This window comes from Bos mutus, chromosome 13 (assembly GCF_027580195.1).
Source record: "Bos mutus isolate GX-2022 chromosome 13, NWIPB_WYAK_1.1, whole genome shotgun sequence".
In the NCBI taxonomy this organism is placed as follows: domain Eukaryota; kingdom Metazoa; phylum Chordata; class Mammalia; order Artiodactyla; family Bovidae; genus Bos; species Bos mutus.
Window position 1 is genome coordinate 21780460 of NC_091629.1, and position 16558 is coordinate 21797017.

Consider the following 16558-nt stretch of genomic DNA (forward strand, 5'->3'; position numbering starts at 1 on the left):
CACAGTTTAAAAGCATCAATTCTTTGGCGCTCAGCTTTCATTATAGTCCAACTCTCATATCCATACATAACTACTGGAAAAACCATAGCCTTGACTAGATGGACCTTTGTTGACAAAGTAATGTCTCTGCTTTTTAATATGCAGTCTATACATCTAAATAAATTTAGGGTGGATTAAGAGTTCAACGTAAAGGGAAAAAAAACCACTAAATTTAGATTCTTATTGGTGGGAAGGACCAAGTGATGGCAGGCAGTCTGGGCATCAGGGCATGTTTGGGGGCTGATGAGAAATTCAGCAGAGCCTGAGAAGGGTGCCTGGGAAGAAGGGATGAGGGAGAGGAGGCTGAAAAGACTGTTTAGGGTAAAATAGTGGAAAATCTTGGTGTCAAGGCATCTTTTTTTCTGCAATGGGAGCCATTAAGGATTTGGGGGCAAAGGAGAGAAAATTTAGGGTTGGTGCCCCTCCGGAACTATTTTACCCTGGGTACCTGAGGTCAGTTCACTTACATACAGCTAGTCAATTTCCTTAAGAGCTAGAATAAGCATGGTGAGTGGATTTGGTTTCCATTGGTCACTGGCTCGTCCTTGCTGGGCCCTGACTTTCCATCTGTAGACAAGTGGGATGCAAACTGGGACCAGGGGCCCCGGTTCTAGATCTACCCCCTAACTCCCTGTGTCCCCAGGCTCATCCTGGGGATGATGGCGACCACCTCGTTTCTGTCCATGTGGCTGAGCAACACTGCCTCTACCGCCATGATGCTGCCCATCGCCAATGCCATCTTGAAGAGTCTCTTCGGCCACAGGGAGTCTCATAAGGACCTCAGCTGGGAGAGTGAAGAGACTGCGGGTGAGTCTGTGGGGAGGGACTGGGAGCAACTCCACCAGGGTGGGAGAGTGGGAGTGGGGATGATCAAGCAGTGCCGGGGAAGGCAGAGGGGATGCACTTACTGAGCACCTACTATGTGCCAAGTTCAATAATGAGAGTAACTGAGGATTAGCTAAATCAAACCACGGTACCTTTTTAGCATTTACTATGTACTAAGCAATGAGTTAAACACTTTACGTACATTACCTCCTTGGCCTCTCAAAACAGCCTTATGAAGTAGGTACTATGTAAATTGAAACAACAATGAAATGTACTTCCATGAGATTGGCAAAAATAAGAAGGCTGGAGAGTGCCCAATGTTGGCAGGAATGGGGGCCACTGGAACTCTCTTTGCTGCTACAGAGTGTGAACGATCGCCCTTTCTTAAGGGCATTCTGCAAATATTTAATCAAATTAAGGGTTCATATACCCTGGAATGCAGAAATTTAGCCCTGAATGCAAGTACCAAAAGTCCAGAAGGAGACCCATGTCATGTGACAGTCTTTAGCACAGCAGCCCCTGTGGTGTGCTGGGTCAGGGCCAGGGTTCAGATATGGCCACCACTGCCGGTAATGGAGGAGGTAGATTGTGGAGGGCACCCTCACTGAGCACCAAACTGCTTTTTGGAGGAAAGATTCAGAGAGACATAAAGTTATATAAGGCTTCGCCATTGGCTCAACAGTCAAGAATACGCTTGCAATGCAGGAGCCACAGTGAATGTGGGTTTGATCTCTGGGTCGAGAAGATCCCCTGGAAGAGGGCATGGCAGTACTCTTGCCTAGAGAATCCCATGGACAGAGGAGCCTGGTGGGCTACAGTCCACAGAGTCACAAAGAGTCTGACACAACAGAAGCAACTTAGCGTTCATGCATATTTATATAAATCTCGTAAAACCTAGTTGTTACTGGGAAAGCCAGAATGAGTTATTTTGGTTTGGCCCAAAAGTTCACGGGGCTTTCTGTAACACCTTATGAAAGTGAAAGTCGCTCAGTCATGTCCGACTGTTTGTGACCCCATGACTATACAGTCCATGGAATTCTCCATGCCAGTATACTGGAGTGGGTAGCCTTTCCCTTCTCCAGGGGATCTTTCCAACCCAGGGATCGAACCCATGTCTCCCACATTGCAGGCGGATTCTTTACCAGCTGAGCCACAGCAAAACTCAAGGATACTGGAGTGGGTAGCCTATCCCTTCTCTAGGGTATCTTCCCGACACAGGAATTGAATCGGGGTCTCCTGCATTGCAGGCAGATTATTTACCAACTGAACTATCAGGGAAGCCTGTAACACCTCCTGGGAAAACCCAAACAAATGTTTGGGCTGACCCAAGAGAACACAATACCACTATGTAAATTAAAAATACTTACAACACAAACAAAGGAAAAGCTACACATTCGATGCATCAGAGGGGTTGCTCTGAAAAGGATGGAATTGGGAAATGGAGATAAAAGGGACCAAATTAATAAATAAAAAGAGTGGCCTCGTGCAATACAGAATGAGAACCTACTGTGAGCTGAGGAATTAGATTCAGTTAAATCTCAGAAATTGTGTTCTAAAGGCGACAAAACACAAGTGGCTGCTGTATCTTTAAATGACTAAATGAGGGCTCAGAGAGGAGAACTGATTTCCCCGAGTCACACAGCATGCAAATGGCAGAGCCCAGCTTTGCACCCAGGCAGCCTGGCTACAGAGCCCACTCCCTTCCCCGTGGAATCAGCAGCATCAGTGAGAACTCTTTTGGCTGCAGATAAGAGGATGTCTGTCTGCAAGTGACTTAAAGAACAAAGGGTTATCTTCCTTGTCAGAGAAGGGCAGTGCCAGGTCATTTCACAGGCACAGGGATGTCAAGACTGTTCACTGGCTTCTCTGTGATTCCCTTGGTCTTCCCTTCCTAATTTCAAAATGGCTGCCATATCCTGTCTGCTTTAAAACGTCTTTCTTTTTGTTTACACAGTTCAGTTCAGTTGCTCAGTCGTGTCCAACTCTTTGCAACCCCATGAACTGCAGCATGCCAGGCCTCCCTGTCCATCACCAAGTCCCAGAGTTCACCCAAACCCATGTCCATCGAGTCGGTGATGCCATCCAACCATCTCATCCTCTGTCGTCCCCTTCTCCTCCTGCCCTCAATCCCTCCCAGCATCAGGGTCCTTTCAAATGAGTCAGCTCTTTGCATCAGGTGGCCAAAGTATTGGAGTTTCAGCTTCAACATCAGTCCACCAATGAACACCCAGGACTGATCTCCTTTAGGATGGACTGGTTGGATCTCCTTGCAGTCCAAGGGACTCTCAAGAGTCTTCAACACCACAGTTCAAAAGCATCAATTCTTCGGCCCTCAGCTTTCTTTATAGTCCAACTCTCACATCCATACATGACTACTGAAAAAACCATAGCCTTGACTAGATGGACCTTTGTTGACAAAGTAATGTCTCTGCTTTTTAATATGCTGTCTAGGTTGGTCATAACTTTGCTTGCAAGGAGTAAGCATCTTTTAATTTCATGGCTACAATCACTATCTGCAGTGATTTTGGAGCCCAGAAAAATAAAGTCAGCCACTGTTTTCACTGTTTCCCCATCTATCAGGAGATGACAAGAGTGAACATCGACACTCTAGGAATCAGTGAACTAAGATGGACTGGAATGGGTGAATTTAACTCAGATTTAACTCAGATGTTTACACAGATGTGTTTCAAAAGGAGGTTTTTAAATTGGTATATAAGGGGGCAGAGATTGCAATCTTAATTCTTCCTTTGCAGTTTTAATAATAGAACCCCTACCTTGGCACATGACTGTGCAGAGAAAAGGCTGAATGTCTCAGCTTCCTTCGCAACTAGATATGGTCATGTGATCACGATTAGCCAATGGGGTATGATTAGGAATGGTGTGTGCAGCTTCTGGTCCTTCCCTGCCTGCTTCCTACTCGGTCTGGCTGAGATGTGAATAGGATGCTGCGGATGAGAGATGCTACCTGGGACCCAAAGATGGAAGGTGTGTGTTGAGAGCTGAGATGGTAGGTCTGCCCCAGTACCTTTCGATCATTTACCCCAACAAACACAACAAGCCTTATCTATGAAACCACGAGCATTGTGTGTGCTATTTTTTTTGAATATACGTGAAAATAATTACCTGTTAAAAATCTAAACTCTGATTCATGTACCATCTAAGTTGGCTTCCCAGGAGGCTCAGTGGTAAAGAATCTGCCTACCAAGGCAGAAGCCACAGGAGACATAGATTCAGTCCCTGGAGGGCATGGCAACCCACACCAATATTCTTGCCTGGAAAATTCCAGGAGACTGGGGGCTACAGTCCCTGTGGTTGCAGAGTTGGACAGGACTGAGCGACTGAGCACACAAGCACACACCATCTAAGTTAATCTCATTTACTGTGATATGGGTATTTCTCCATCATACACTCAAGGGTCTTGCTTATTTTATTTTCATGACAGCCCTGAAAGCTAGAAATAGTTATAAGTCCTTTACAGGTGAGGTTCAGAGAGGTGACATGCTATGTCCAGAATCAATCACATTGTTGATAAAGTAGCAACGCCATGATCTATACAAGGTCAAAGTCTTCCATGTGGGCAGGAAGAGCTGTTCTATAGCAGGGGTCAGCAAACTCTTTCTGTAAATGACAAGACAGTAACATATTTAACCCTTTGCTGGCCATTCTGTCACAACCACTCAACTCTGCCCTTGCACGGAGAAACCATCCATAGATGATATGTAAATGAGTGGGTGTGGCTGTGAGCCAATGAAATTTTGCTTGTAGGTGCTGAAATTAAAACCTTGTATAATTTTTACATCACAAAATATTATTCTTCTACCGATTTTTTTTCCATTCACTTAAAACCACAGCTGGCAGGCAGCAGGCAGGATTCAGCCTGTGGACCATAGTATGCAGATCTCGAGCATTCCCTAGCAGATGCCTAGTATTGGCTCAGACAGTAAAGAATCTGCCTGCAATGCAGGAAACCAGGTTTGATCCCTGGGTTGGGAAGATCCTCTGGAGAAGGGCATGGCTACCCTCTCCAGTATTATTGCCCAGAGAATCCCATGGACAGAGGAGCTTGACAGGTTACAGTCCGTGGGGTCATAAAGAGTCAGACACAACTGAGCAACTAACACCTTCACTCTTCAGTATTGGCTTTGTCAGTTTCCAAACTGTTTCCCCTGAGTCTTGGGGCTCCAAGACACTGCCTCATAGTCACTGTGGGGTGGCAGCAAGTCATTAACTCTGCTCCTTCTCTCATTGCAACCCAGCTGCTCCCTCTTTATCATACTTTATACCCTGAGCTTCCAAGTAACTGTCTCTGATGTTTGTTGAGCACTTACTTTGTGCTAAGTCGGTCTTATCTTAGGACCTTACCTCTGACTGACTGACATGGAAGTAGTATTGACCTCATTTAGAGGAATAGAAAAGGAGGGAGAAACTGAAGAAGTGGTTGATTGTAGTCCCCAAGGTCACGTAGTTTCAAAACAGCAACTCTGGTATTTTGAATCCAGTCTGGCCGACTTTACAGCCTGTGCTCTTCTGTTGATCTACCTCCCACAGAAGTTTCCCCCACCAAGAGTTTAGTGGCAAAGCGGGGGAAAAAGTGTGAAAGCTGATTATGTGAAAGAAGAAGTAAAACCTGAGACTCAGGAAGGGGAAGGGGCTTGCCCAAGGTCACACACAGCGTCAGTACATAAGTGAGATCCAGAGTCTCTCCCCTTGCTCTGCAGGATGTCAGGAGGCAGGAGACCCTGTTGGGGCGGGCGGCGGGGGCAGACATCTGCTTTCATAGGCGGTGGGATCAGAGAGCAGGGATTGGTTAATGATCAGCCCTCAGACCTAAACCAGGTAATTCCAGGGCAAAGAGAGTTGCCTTTCATCCAGTTTCTGTGTTCTGTCCCGGTGGCAGGAGGTGAGGGCAGGGGGTAGACAGAGTGGAGACTCTGGTCGGGGCCAGGACAGGGGCGGGGAGGCTCCTGGAGGCTCGAGGTCCCTGAGGGGAGCCCAGAGCAACAACAGTGAGGGTGATGTGAGCTGCCATTGTCTAAGGACGCCCTGTGCCTGTGCTAAATTTTTCAGACCCATTCCCTCATTTAATCTTCATAACCGTACTATGAAGAAGATCATCCCCATTTTAAAGATGAAGAGACTGAGGGTCAGAGAGGCAAAATGATTTGCCCAAAGCAACATGGTGTGTTAGTTGCTGAGTTTTGTCTGAATCTGGAATCTGTGCTTACAGGCACGTGCCAGGACAAGATAGAGCCTGGGGCAGGGCAGGGCTCGCTGGACAAGACCCTGGGGGTCCTCAGTCTTGGAGGGCAGCCCTGCTGCTACTCTGCAGTTCTGCTACACACTTGGCTCCTTGCACTGCCTGGGGGACCAGGGCTGCATGGGTGGTGGCTTCTCCAGCATCCTTCTACAACGCATGCTCTGATTAGATCCTGCACTTCATCCCTGAAGGGGTGGTCCATTTCAGAGGGTGAAACTGGTGCACAAAATGGTGAAGTATTTGCCCAGAGCCCCTCAGCCAGTAAGGGGACCACCAGGCTTTTGAACCTAAACTCTACAACGCTTTCCCCTCATTTTTTCTGCCCAAAGAAGGCTGGCTTGGGACCTCCTTGGGAGTTCAGTAGCTAAGACCATGCTCCCAATGCAGTTTGATCCTGGATTTGCTCCTTGGTCAGGGAACTAGAGCCCACATGCTGCAATTAAAGATCCCTCTAGCCACAACTAAGACCCAGCACGGCCAAATAAATTAACCAAAAAGAAAGAAAAACAGGCTGGCTTGCCACTCATGTCTTTCCTTTAGGAATGCCGAAGATGCCACCATTCCAAAAGCAGTCTTGTCGGCTCAGCTAAGCACTGCCCTCTCCTTCCCTTTTCATTCATGAGGCTGGGAGAGGGGCCTCTTCCCGAGGCTCTTTTCTCATCTATTAAATGAGGACAAAATCTCCCATCTTGTGTATATCATTGTGAAGCGTACAGGAGAAATGAGATCCTGGCACACAGATGTGGGTAATACTTGGCAGTTATACAGATGCCCAGTGTTCTTGCCTGGAGAATCCCAGGGACAGGGGAGCCTGGTGGGCTGCCACCTATGGGGTCACACAGAGTCGGACACGACTGAAGCAACTTAGAGCATACAGTTGCCATTATATAAAAACCAGTATAAGGGTTCCAAGAATCAGAAAGAGTGGGTAATAAGACCCTACATCTCGATTCATATTGAAGTTTCCCATGACTCCTAATTGAGAAGGATTTATTTGTTGATTACCCATCTCCATGGACTCCAACTTCCAAGGGAGCTTATGTCCATCCTTTTCCTTGCTGTGAACTATAGTATTGTTCATCTAGAACACTGTTTGGCATGTAGTAGGTGATCAATAAATGTGTGGAATCTATCAATTAATAAACAACCCAGTTACTGAATTGCTCTAAGCCTCAGTTTCCTAATATATAAAATGGAGAGATAAGTCCTTACTGCCTGAGTGGTTGTGAATGTTAAATAAAGGAACAAGTATACACCTGCCTAACCTGGGATCTTTGTTCTCCCTGGGGTGCTCTTTTCCAAATTCGACACAAGAACTCTTTTCTAAGGGCCTTCCATGTGCCAAACTTCAAGAACATTTCAGTCATGCTGGGGAGCTTACATTATAGTTAGCTGTTCTAGGTTTGAGCCAGGTAGGTGCCTTTGGAGATGGGGCGAGACTCAGGGGTGGCAAATCAGCAGTCCTGGGAACAAGCCCAACTCTGCCATTAAAAACTCTGCCCCCAAAATTCAACTGGGTCATTATGATGACCCAATGGGTCATCTCAATCCCAACTATGCCCTATCTGTCCAGGCCTGTTTCCCCAGGTGTAAAGAGGAAGGTAATAACCCTGCTCAGCTCTCCTAGGTTGTTCCCAGACTGCTGTAAGATTACAAATGTGAACGTTCAGCTCCCCCTGCCTGATACCAGCTCCGGGATTGTTATTATTTGAATAAGACCTTACATAAGCACCAAGCTCCTAACCAGCCAGTGATTTCTGGACCCAGGGAAGTTACAATCTTTGGAGACTTTGGCCTGTTTTCATGTGGTCACGTGGGTCACCGTGGTCACAGGAAGCAAAGGGATGAGGGGCTGAGTAGCACCTTGGTTTTCCAATGTTTTTTTCTACTTCATCTTCACTGACTTTATCATCATCGTTATTCAGTTCAGTTCAGTCATTCAATTGTGTCCGACTCTTTTCGACCCCATGAACCTCAGCACGCCAGGCCTCCCTGTCCATCACCAACTCCCAGAGTCCACCCAAACCCATGTCCATTGAGTCGGTGATGCCATCCAGCCATCTCATCCTCTGTCGTCCCCTTCTCCTCCTGCCCTCAATTTTTCCCAGCATCAGGGTCTTTTCTAATGAGTCAGCTCTTCTCATCAGGTGGCCAAAGTATTGGAGTTTCAGCTTCAACATCAGTCCTTCCAATGAACACCCAGGACTGATCTCCTTTAGGATGGACTGATTGGATCTCCTTGCAGTCCAAGGGACTCTCAAGAGTCTTCTCCAACACCACAGTTCAAAAGCATCAATTCTTCGGCGCTCAGCTTTCTTCACAGTCCAACTCTCACATCCATACATGACCACTAGAAAAACCATAGTCTTGACAAGATGGACCTTTGTTGACAAAGTAATGTCTCTGCTTTTTAATATGCTGTCTAGGTTGGTCATAACTTTCCTTCCAAGGAGTGTCTTTTAATTTCATGGCTGTAATTACCATCTGCAGTGATTTTGGAGCCCCCCAAAATAAAGTCAGCCACTGTTTCCACTGTTTCCCCATCTATTTCCCATGAAGTGATGGGACCAGGTGCCATGATCTTAGTTTTCTGAATGTTGAGCTTTAAGCCAACTTTTTCACTCTCCTCTTTTACTTTCATCAAAAGGCTCTTTAGTTCTTCTTCACTTTCTGCCATAAGTGTCATCTGCATATCTGAGGTTATTGATATTTCTCCCGGCAATCTTGATTCCAGCTTGTGCTTCCTCCAGCCCAGCGTTTCTCATGATGTACTCTGCATATAAGTTAAATAAGCAGAGTGACAACATACAGCCTTGACGTACTCCTTTTCCTATTTGGAACCAATCTGTTGTTCCAAGTCCAGTTTTAACTGTTGCTTCCTGACCTCCATACAGGTTTCTCAAGAGGCAGGTCAGGTGGTCTGGTATTCCCATCTCTTTCAGAATTTTCCACAGTTTATTGTGATCCACACAGTCAAAGGCTGTGTTAAAGGCATCATTATTAGAGGGAAATAATACTTGGTATCAAACTGTTTCACATTACTAATGGAATGGAACTAATTGCTACCAATAACTACTGTTTACAGTCGTGTGTGTGTGTGAATATCCTCCTCTGCTTTGTCTGTGGGCTTTCCTGGTGGCACAGGTGGTAAAGAATCTGCCCACAATGCAGGAGACCCAGTTTCCATCCCTGGGTTGGGAAGATCCTCTGGAGGAGGGAATGGCAACCTGCTCCAGTGTTCTTGCCTGGAGAATCCCATGGACAGAGGAGCCTGGTGGGCTACAGTCCATGGCGTTGCAAAGAGTCGACTTTGCACGACTAAAGCGACTTAGCATGCATGCATGCCTTGTTTGCAGCCCTAGGATTTTATATCCAGCTCTCCAGATCTGATGCTGGCAGCGAGCAGGTTTCAGGGATGAGAAAGGGGCCAGGTGGGGACTGTGGCAAACTGGTCAGCACACACAACCCCCCACCCCGTAGGGTCATGGACAGCCACTGGAGACATCAGTTCCACATCTCTAACTTGAGGGACGCTTTCTCAACCCTGGCTGCACAACAGAACCACCTGTAGAGCTTTTGAAAAATACTGAGGCCTCAGAGCCTCTAAATCAGAACCTCCGGAGTGGGACCTGGGCTTTCTCAGGACATTCTAATGTTCATCCTGGGCTGAGGAGGGCGGGCTGTGGTTATACCTGAGATGCTGGTGAGCTTTGCAAGTATCTGATGCTGCGGGACAGCCTTTCCTGACCAAGTAAGAAGAGTACAGAGTGAGTGAGAGCTGGGTGGCAGCTGGGAGTCACTGGGTCAGAGTTCTCCCTGTCTGGTCAGCCCCCAGGGAGTGACTGTGCATCAGCCCCCCCACCCCAGCATCAGTGTCCTATGAACAACCCTTCACTTCCTGCTTTAGTGCCCTGGCCTCCAGCCTCAGGCATGGCATTTGAATGCGAGCTCCCACCACGGGAGCCCTGAGGCCCTTGTCCCCATGGCCCAGGGGGAGACGATCTGAATTTAGCCTTCAGACCCCAGCCTTAGGCACAGTAAAAACGACAGTCAGCCACGGTGGAACCCTGCTCCCTTGTGGTACCAGCAGGAAAAGAACAGCCCAGAGTGGAGAAGGGAAGAGACTTCCCCAAGCCCCTGGGGTGAGACAGGGAAAGGGCCAGAGCTGGAGCCTAGACCCTTCCTCCTTTGTCCAAAGTGGCCAAAGTGCATTTGTAGTTAAACAGGGTGAGTTTGTTATCACTGCTGCAGCGAGGAAAAGCACACACCGTGGACAATGACAAAGAACTCAGGGATATTAGAAAGAACCTCTCACTATTTGGACTTTGGTTGGGGCATTTGGGGTGGGGGTGGGGACCTAAGGAAGCAGGGTTTGCTTTAGGTTGGGTGCTGTCAGAAACTGGCGGTCCGGTGGCTAAGAATCCACCTTGCAATACTGGAGATATGGGTTCGATCCCTGGTCAGGAACTAAGATCCCCCAAGCTGCAGGGCAACTAAGCCCATGCACTGCAAGGATGACCCAGCTCAGCCAAAAATAAAGTGAATAGAAAAAAAAAAAAACCTGGGGACAATTCTGTGATTAGGTAAGAAGTAGCCATTTCTTTAGCAAGAGAAGGGGATGCTTGGTATTTTGTGGGTGGCAAGTGGCTTTGCGCTTAAACAAGGTCACAGTGTCCTCACTCTGGCTCATTTTATCAGTCTCAGAGTGACTGGAGTCAGTGATGTAAGAGTATCTACGTCCAACAAGACAATGATGTGTCGTAGCTGGATCAGACCCGTTCCAGACTCCAGGGGCCATTTTCTTGTACTTTCTTAATAGTAACCCACATTTCCTGAATCCTCACTAGTGCTCAGATTCCTGTTAATTTTTTAAACTCAGGGGCTGGCAAACTTGGGTGCACCAAATCTAGCCTGCCATCTGTTTTTCATCTAGCCTGTGAGCTAAGCATAGCTCTTATGTTTTTAAATAGTTGTATAAATCAAGCAGAAGATTTTATGACATGTGAAGATTATATGAAATCTTCAGTGTCCAAAAATAAAGGTTTAGTCACACTTACTTATTTCTGTATCATCTAGGGCTGCTTTCATGATACCATGGCAGATTTGAGTAGTTACAACAGACATCATATGGCCTCCAAAGCCGAAAATATTTACTGTCTGGCCTTCTGCAGAAGAAGTTTGCCGGTCCTTGCTTTAAATGGAAATATTCTGTCTATAGCAAATAAATCAACTCTTTAATTCTCTTGATAACCCCAGGGGAATTATTACTTCCATTTTATGGATTAAAGAAATTCAAGGAGATTAAGGGATTTATCTAAACCAGTTTCTTAACTTTGGCACCATTTGACATCTTAGATGGGAAAATTCTTTCTTGTGGGGGCTGACTCATGTGCTACAAGGTGTTTAGCAGCATCCCTGACCTCTGACCATTAGGTACCAGTAACACCCCCAGTACCTTAATCTCAGTTGCTACAACCAAAAATTTCTCCAGACATTGTCCAATGTCCCTTGGAGGCAGAATCCACCCTAGCTGAGAACCACACTGATCTAAGGTCACAAAGCAACAGATGGAGACTTGACCCCTGAACCCATGTGTTCAGTTATTAATCACACTTCCAATGCCCAGGGATGGATTCTTTTGCTCTTGGTGATGGTTTCAGCTGCAGGAAATTTTAATCTCTTCAGTTTTCTCCTGTGGGGAGGCTGACCTGTCAAGCAAGGGATTCTTTAGAAACGAAATCATATCCTTTTCTGACTCTCCTCTGCTCAAACTCTCCCCTGGCTCCACTCCCAGCTGGCTCAGAGGAGAAGCTAAAATTCTTATGGTGAGCCCCAAGACCTCTGTGTGATCCAGACCACTTTCTGCTACCCCAGCCCCTGCCCCGTCTCCCACCTCCTCCTAGTCTCCCTCTCCATCACGCCCCTCCAGCCCCACTGGTCTTCCGTCTGCTTCCCAACATACCAGACACACTCTCACCTCAGGGCCTTTGCACTTGCTGTTCCTGTTGCCCCAGTCCCTCTTCCCACAGCTCTTCAAATGATTGACTCCTTTTAATCCTGGAGGTCTCAGCTCAAATGCCATCAGCTCATATGTCTCCTCTGTTGACCTGATCACGAGTCTACCTGCTCCTCCTCCTCACTCTGCAGTCACTTTCCATCGCTTCGTCCAGTTTTACTTCTTCCACCACTTTCATCACAACCTGAATGTTTTGGTCTTCTTGGAGATTTTCAGAGCTGCCATGGCCTGTATTGGAATTTCTTCTTCCCAGGGGTTTTTTGGTTTCATCTTTATTTTGAACACCGGAGGCTCCCTTGGGGCAGATCTTCCGAAGAGGGAGCCAGGTGAGTTCTTTAGATCCATCTGGAGAAATACAAGCATACCCCTTTCCCTGTAAGATTAATTTCCCAGATTCCATTGTTTAGTTAGCCCATCTTGATACCAAATGAGCAGAGGAAGAGAAGTTTCCTTCAATTCCTCAAGATGTTTTTCTGCTCTTGTCAAGATATCTCCTTGTGGTAAGTTTAAAAAATTTAAAACAAATAAAGCTGTATTAACAATAGTTATAGGATTAAAGAATATCTTGCATGGGAATCTAGTAAAGTCTGCTCTGGATAGGAAAGATAGAATTGTTCCTGTGTATTCCCCCTTTTTAATTTTTTTATTTGTAGTTTCAGTGTGTGATGTGCTCATTCAACTATGTCTTATGCTTGTGGATTAAAAAGAATGCCTGTAATATGTTTGATAGAAAAAGATTGTAAAAATTGTTTGAATTGCTTAGAGATATAAGCAGGGCCATTGTCTGTTTTTATGCAACTAGGTGTTCCCATTACTGCAAAGCAAGCTAACAGGTGGGTTATAACGTGTTGTGTAGCTTCACCTAAAAGAGGTGTGGCCCATATAAAAGAAGAATTTGTATCAATATAGACATGTAAAAAAGAAGATGGAGAAAGCTCAGGGCAATGAGTCACATCCATTTGCCATATTTCTTTGGGTTGTAATCCTCAAGGATTGATACCTTGTGAAATGGGTCGAAGATGTAGGGGTCTATAAGTAGAGCAATTACTAATGATTTCTTTAGCATGGCGGTATAGAATTTTCCAAATCTGGTATAAGGAGCCAGCATTATTATGTAATAGAGCATGTTGTTCTTTAGGAGTAGTAAAAAAAACAAGCTTATCAGTTTGTTCATTACCATAAGTCATTGGACCGGGAAGGCCGGAATGTGCTCGAATATGAGTAATATATAATAATGGATTGTAATTCAAGAAAAAGTTGTTGAATAATAGATTGATTAGAATTTATAGTAGAATTTTCTATATTTTTTAATACAAAAACTGAATATGAGGAGTCAGAAACTATATTAATAGGGTAAGGATGTAGGTGAATAACCTGAATAAGAGCATATAATTCATTTTGTTGAGCAGAATGAAATTTAGTATAAAAGACTTTATATTTTTTGAGAAACCAAAATGAGGCTTTAGAGTTTTTACTCCCATCTATATAGAAAACATCAGCTTGACGTATAGGTTGTGATGTAACAATGTGAGAGATAATAAATTCAGTATTTTTGAAGAAATTTCAAAGTTTATTAGAAGGATAATGAAATGAAATTTTTCCAAAATAGTCTAAGAAGGCTATTTGAAAATTGGTAGAAGTTTGTAATGCATTTTCAAATTGAGTTTCATTAATAGATAATACAATTTTATGGGGATTGAAGCCAATCAAAGTCTTAGTTCTATTTCTCCCATTGATAATTATTAGAGCGATTAAATCAAGATAGGGCGTAAGTGACTTTGTCCCTCTAAAATGTGTATAGATACATTCTGCCGGGTGTTCTTGTTGGGCAAGAAGTCTGGTGGAAGAATGGAGAGAAGGGAGTATAAACAACTCTCTAATATGAGTAAGAAATTGTTTTTGTAATTTATTTTGTACTAAATTCATGAGTTTACTAAAATACACGAGTTCCTCTCGTGTATCTTGTGAAAGTGAATGAGGGCTATTTAAATCAAGGTCTCCTTTCAAAGTATTAAATAAATTAGTCAGTTGATAATTTGCAATGCCCAAAGAGGGTCTAATCCAGTTTATATCACCTAAAAGTTTTTGAAAATCATTCAAGGTTGATAATTTATCCATACGAATTTGTGTTAGTTGGGGAGTGACATTTTGTCTATTAACAATAGATCCTAAGTAATGGTAAGGTGTAGAGGTTTGAATTTTTTCAGGGGCAATAATTAATCCAGAGTCTTTTAAGCATCGTTGAGCTATATTAAACATATGTTGAGTCTCTAAAACAGATGGGGCCAAAAACAGTATATCGTCCATATAATGAATAACAAGAAAGTCAGGAAATTGTTTTCTCACAGGTTCAAGGGCTTTGGCTACATAATATTGACACATGGTGGGAGAATTCATCATTTCTTGAGTCAATACAGTCCATTGATATCATTTATGAAGCCTGATATGATTAGGAAAAGGAAGAGAGAAGGCAAATCTTTCTCAGTCTAGAGGATGTAAAGATATAGTAAAAAAGCAATCCTGTAAATCTATAATAATAATATGCCAGTTTTGAGGAATAGTGGTAGGTGATGGAATTCCTGGTTGTAATGCACCCATAGGTTTCATAGATGCATTAGCTTTTCTAAGGTCTGCTGCTGCTGCTGCTGTGCTAAGTCACTTCAGTCGTGTCCGACTCTGTGCAACCCCATAGGTGGCAGCCAACCAGGCTCCCCGGTCCCTGGGATTCTCCAGGCAAGAACACTGGAGTGGGGTGCTATTTCCTTGTCCAATGCATGAAAGTGAAAAGTGAAAGTGAAGTCGCTCAGTCATGTCCGACTCTTCGTGACCCCATGGACTGCAGCCCACCAGGCTCCTCCATCCATGGGATTTTCCAGGCAAGAGTACTGGAGTGGGGTGCCATTGCCTTCTCCGTCTAAGGTCTGTTAAGAGATGCCATTTGTTAGATTTCTTTTTTATTACAAAAATGGGAGAATTCCAAGGAGAACAAGATTCCTCAATATGTTTCTATTTCAATTGTATATAGATAAAGTTCCTTAGCAGTCTCTAGTTTCTCTTTTGTAAGGGGCCACTGCTCTGTCCAAACAGGCTCGTCACTTTCCAAGTTATTTTAATAATTGCATCGTTTGTTAAGTGAGCAGTGGCCCATAGGAAAAACGTAGAATACATATTTGAGCTTGTCATTGCATAAGTAAATAATCTTCCTATTAAATTAAGGGGTGCATCTATAACATAAGATCATAATGCTGTGGGCTGGCCTTCTGGTCCCTCACATGGATATATTTGGACACTTTGATAAACCTCTTGTACTTTGGTTTGAGAAACTCCTGCAATCTGGCAAGAAATTCTCTGGATAGGCCACGATTTGGGCCATAAATGTTTGGAGATAATAGTAATATCAGATCCAGTATCAAGAAGACCAGAAAATTTTTTGCCATTAATTTTGATATTTATATTTGGTTAGGTATATTCAGATATAATTGATGTCTATAAGGATTGTTTTTGATCTGTACTGCCGAATCCATCTGTCCACATACCATCAGAGGAGTTAATAGAAATGTAAGGTAAAAGAAGTAATTGAGCAATTTTATCTCCCTTTTTAAATTGCCATAATATCTGAGATAACATAATTTGAATTTCTCCCTTATAATCTGAATCAATTACTCCAGGGTGAACAGTAAATCTTTAGAAGTCAGACTAGATTGGCCAAGTAAAAGACTGAAGGTTTGTGGGGGTAGGGCTCCAAAAGTCTGGCAGGTATTCTAAAAGGGACTGCTTGAGGAAAAAGGAGAAAATCGTTTAGGTATATCACTGGCAGCACTGCCGGATGTTGAGGGTTTGAGGGAAAAGATGAAGTTTGCCCCTGGTTTTTGTGGATGGGGACCTGGGGAGTCCCCAGCTTGGAGTTTCCTGAAATAGGCTTTCCTTCAACATCATATTTAGACCGACATTCCCTGACCCAATGTGTTTTATCTCCACATGCAAAACATCTTTCATTCCCCTTTTTAAAAGCAGCAGCAATTGTTTCAACTAGCATTTGCATTTTTTGAGTTTCTGATCCTAAATTGCGACAAGCCTTCAAATAGTCGATGATAGCCCCAGTCTCATGGATTGGAGTGATAGCTCTTTGACATTTCTGATTTGCATTCTCATAAGCAAGCAGTTTTCCTAGTTGCTTTTTGGCTTCTTCTCCAATAACACTATGGGAAATAGAAACTTCCAATCTAGCTAAAAAATCATCATAGGCTTCATTAGGTCCTTGAAATACTTTTGTGTAGCTGCCTTTAGGCTCCCCCTGAGTAGTAATTCGATCCCAAGCTTCAAGGGCAACTTACTTCAGTTGCTCATGTAATAAGGGAGGGCATTGTATTTGGGCTTTCACTGCATCAAACTGCCTGGTACTGGTTAACATTTCAAAAGTA

The 16558-nt window shown here is 44.3% G+C and overlaps 1 protein-coding gene across 2 annotated transcripts in view; it reads left to right on the forward strand.

The window, feature by feature from the left end:
* The window catches only part of SLC13A3 (solute carrier family 13 member 3), an 88642-nt gene that overhangs the window by 35727 nt on the left and 36357 nt on the right, over positions 1 to 16558 (forward strand). For both annotated transcript variants that reach the window (XM_070381093.1, XM_005897566.2), the window contains exon 3: positions 683 to 846. In XM_070381093.1, coding sequence (XP_070237194.1) covers positions 683 to 846 — 164 coding nt within the window. The remainder of the gene's footprint in view (positions 1 to 682; positions 847 to 16558) is intronic.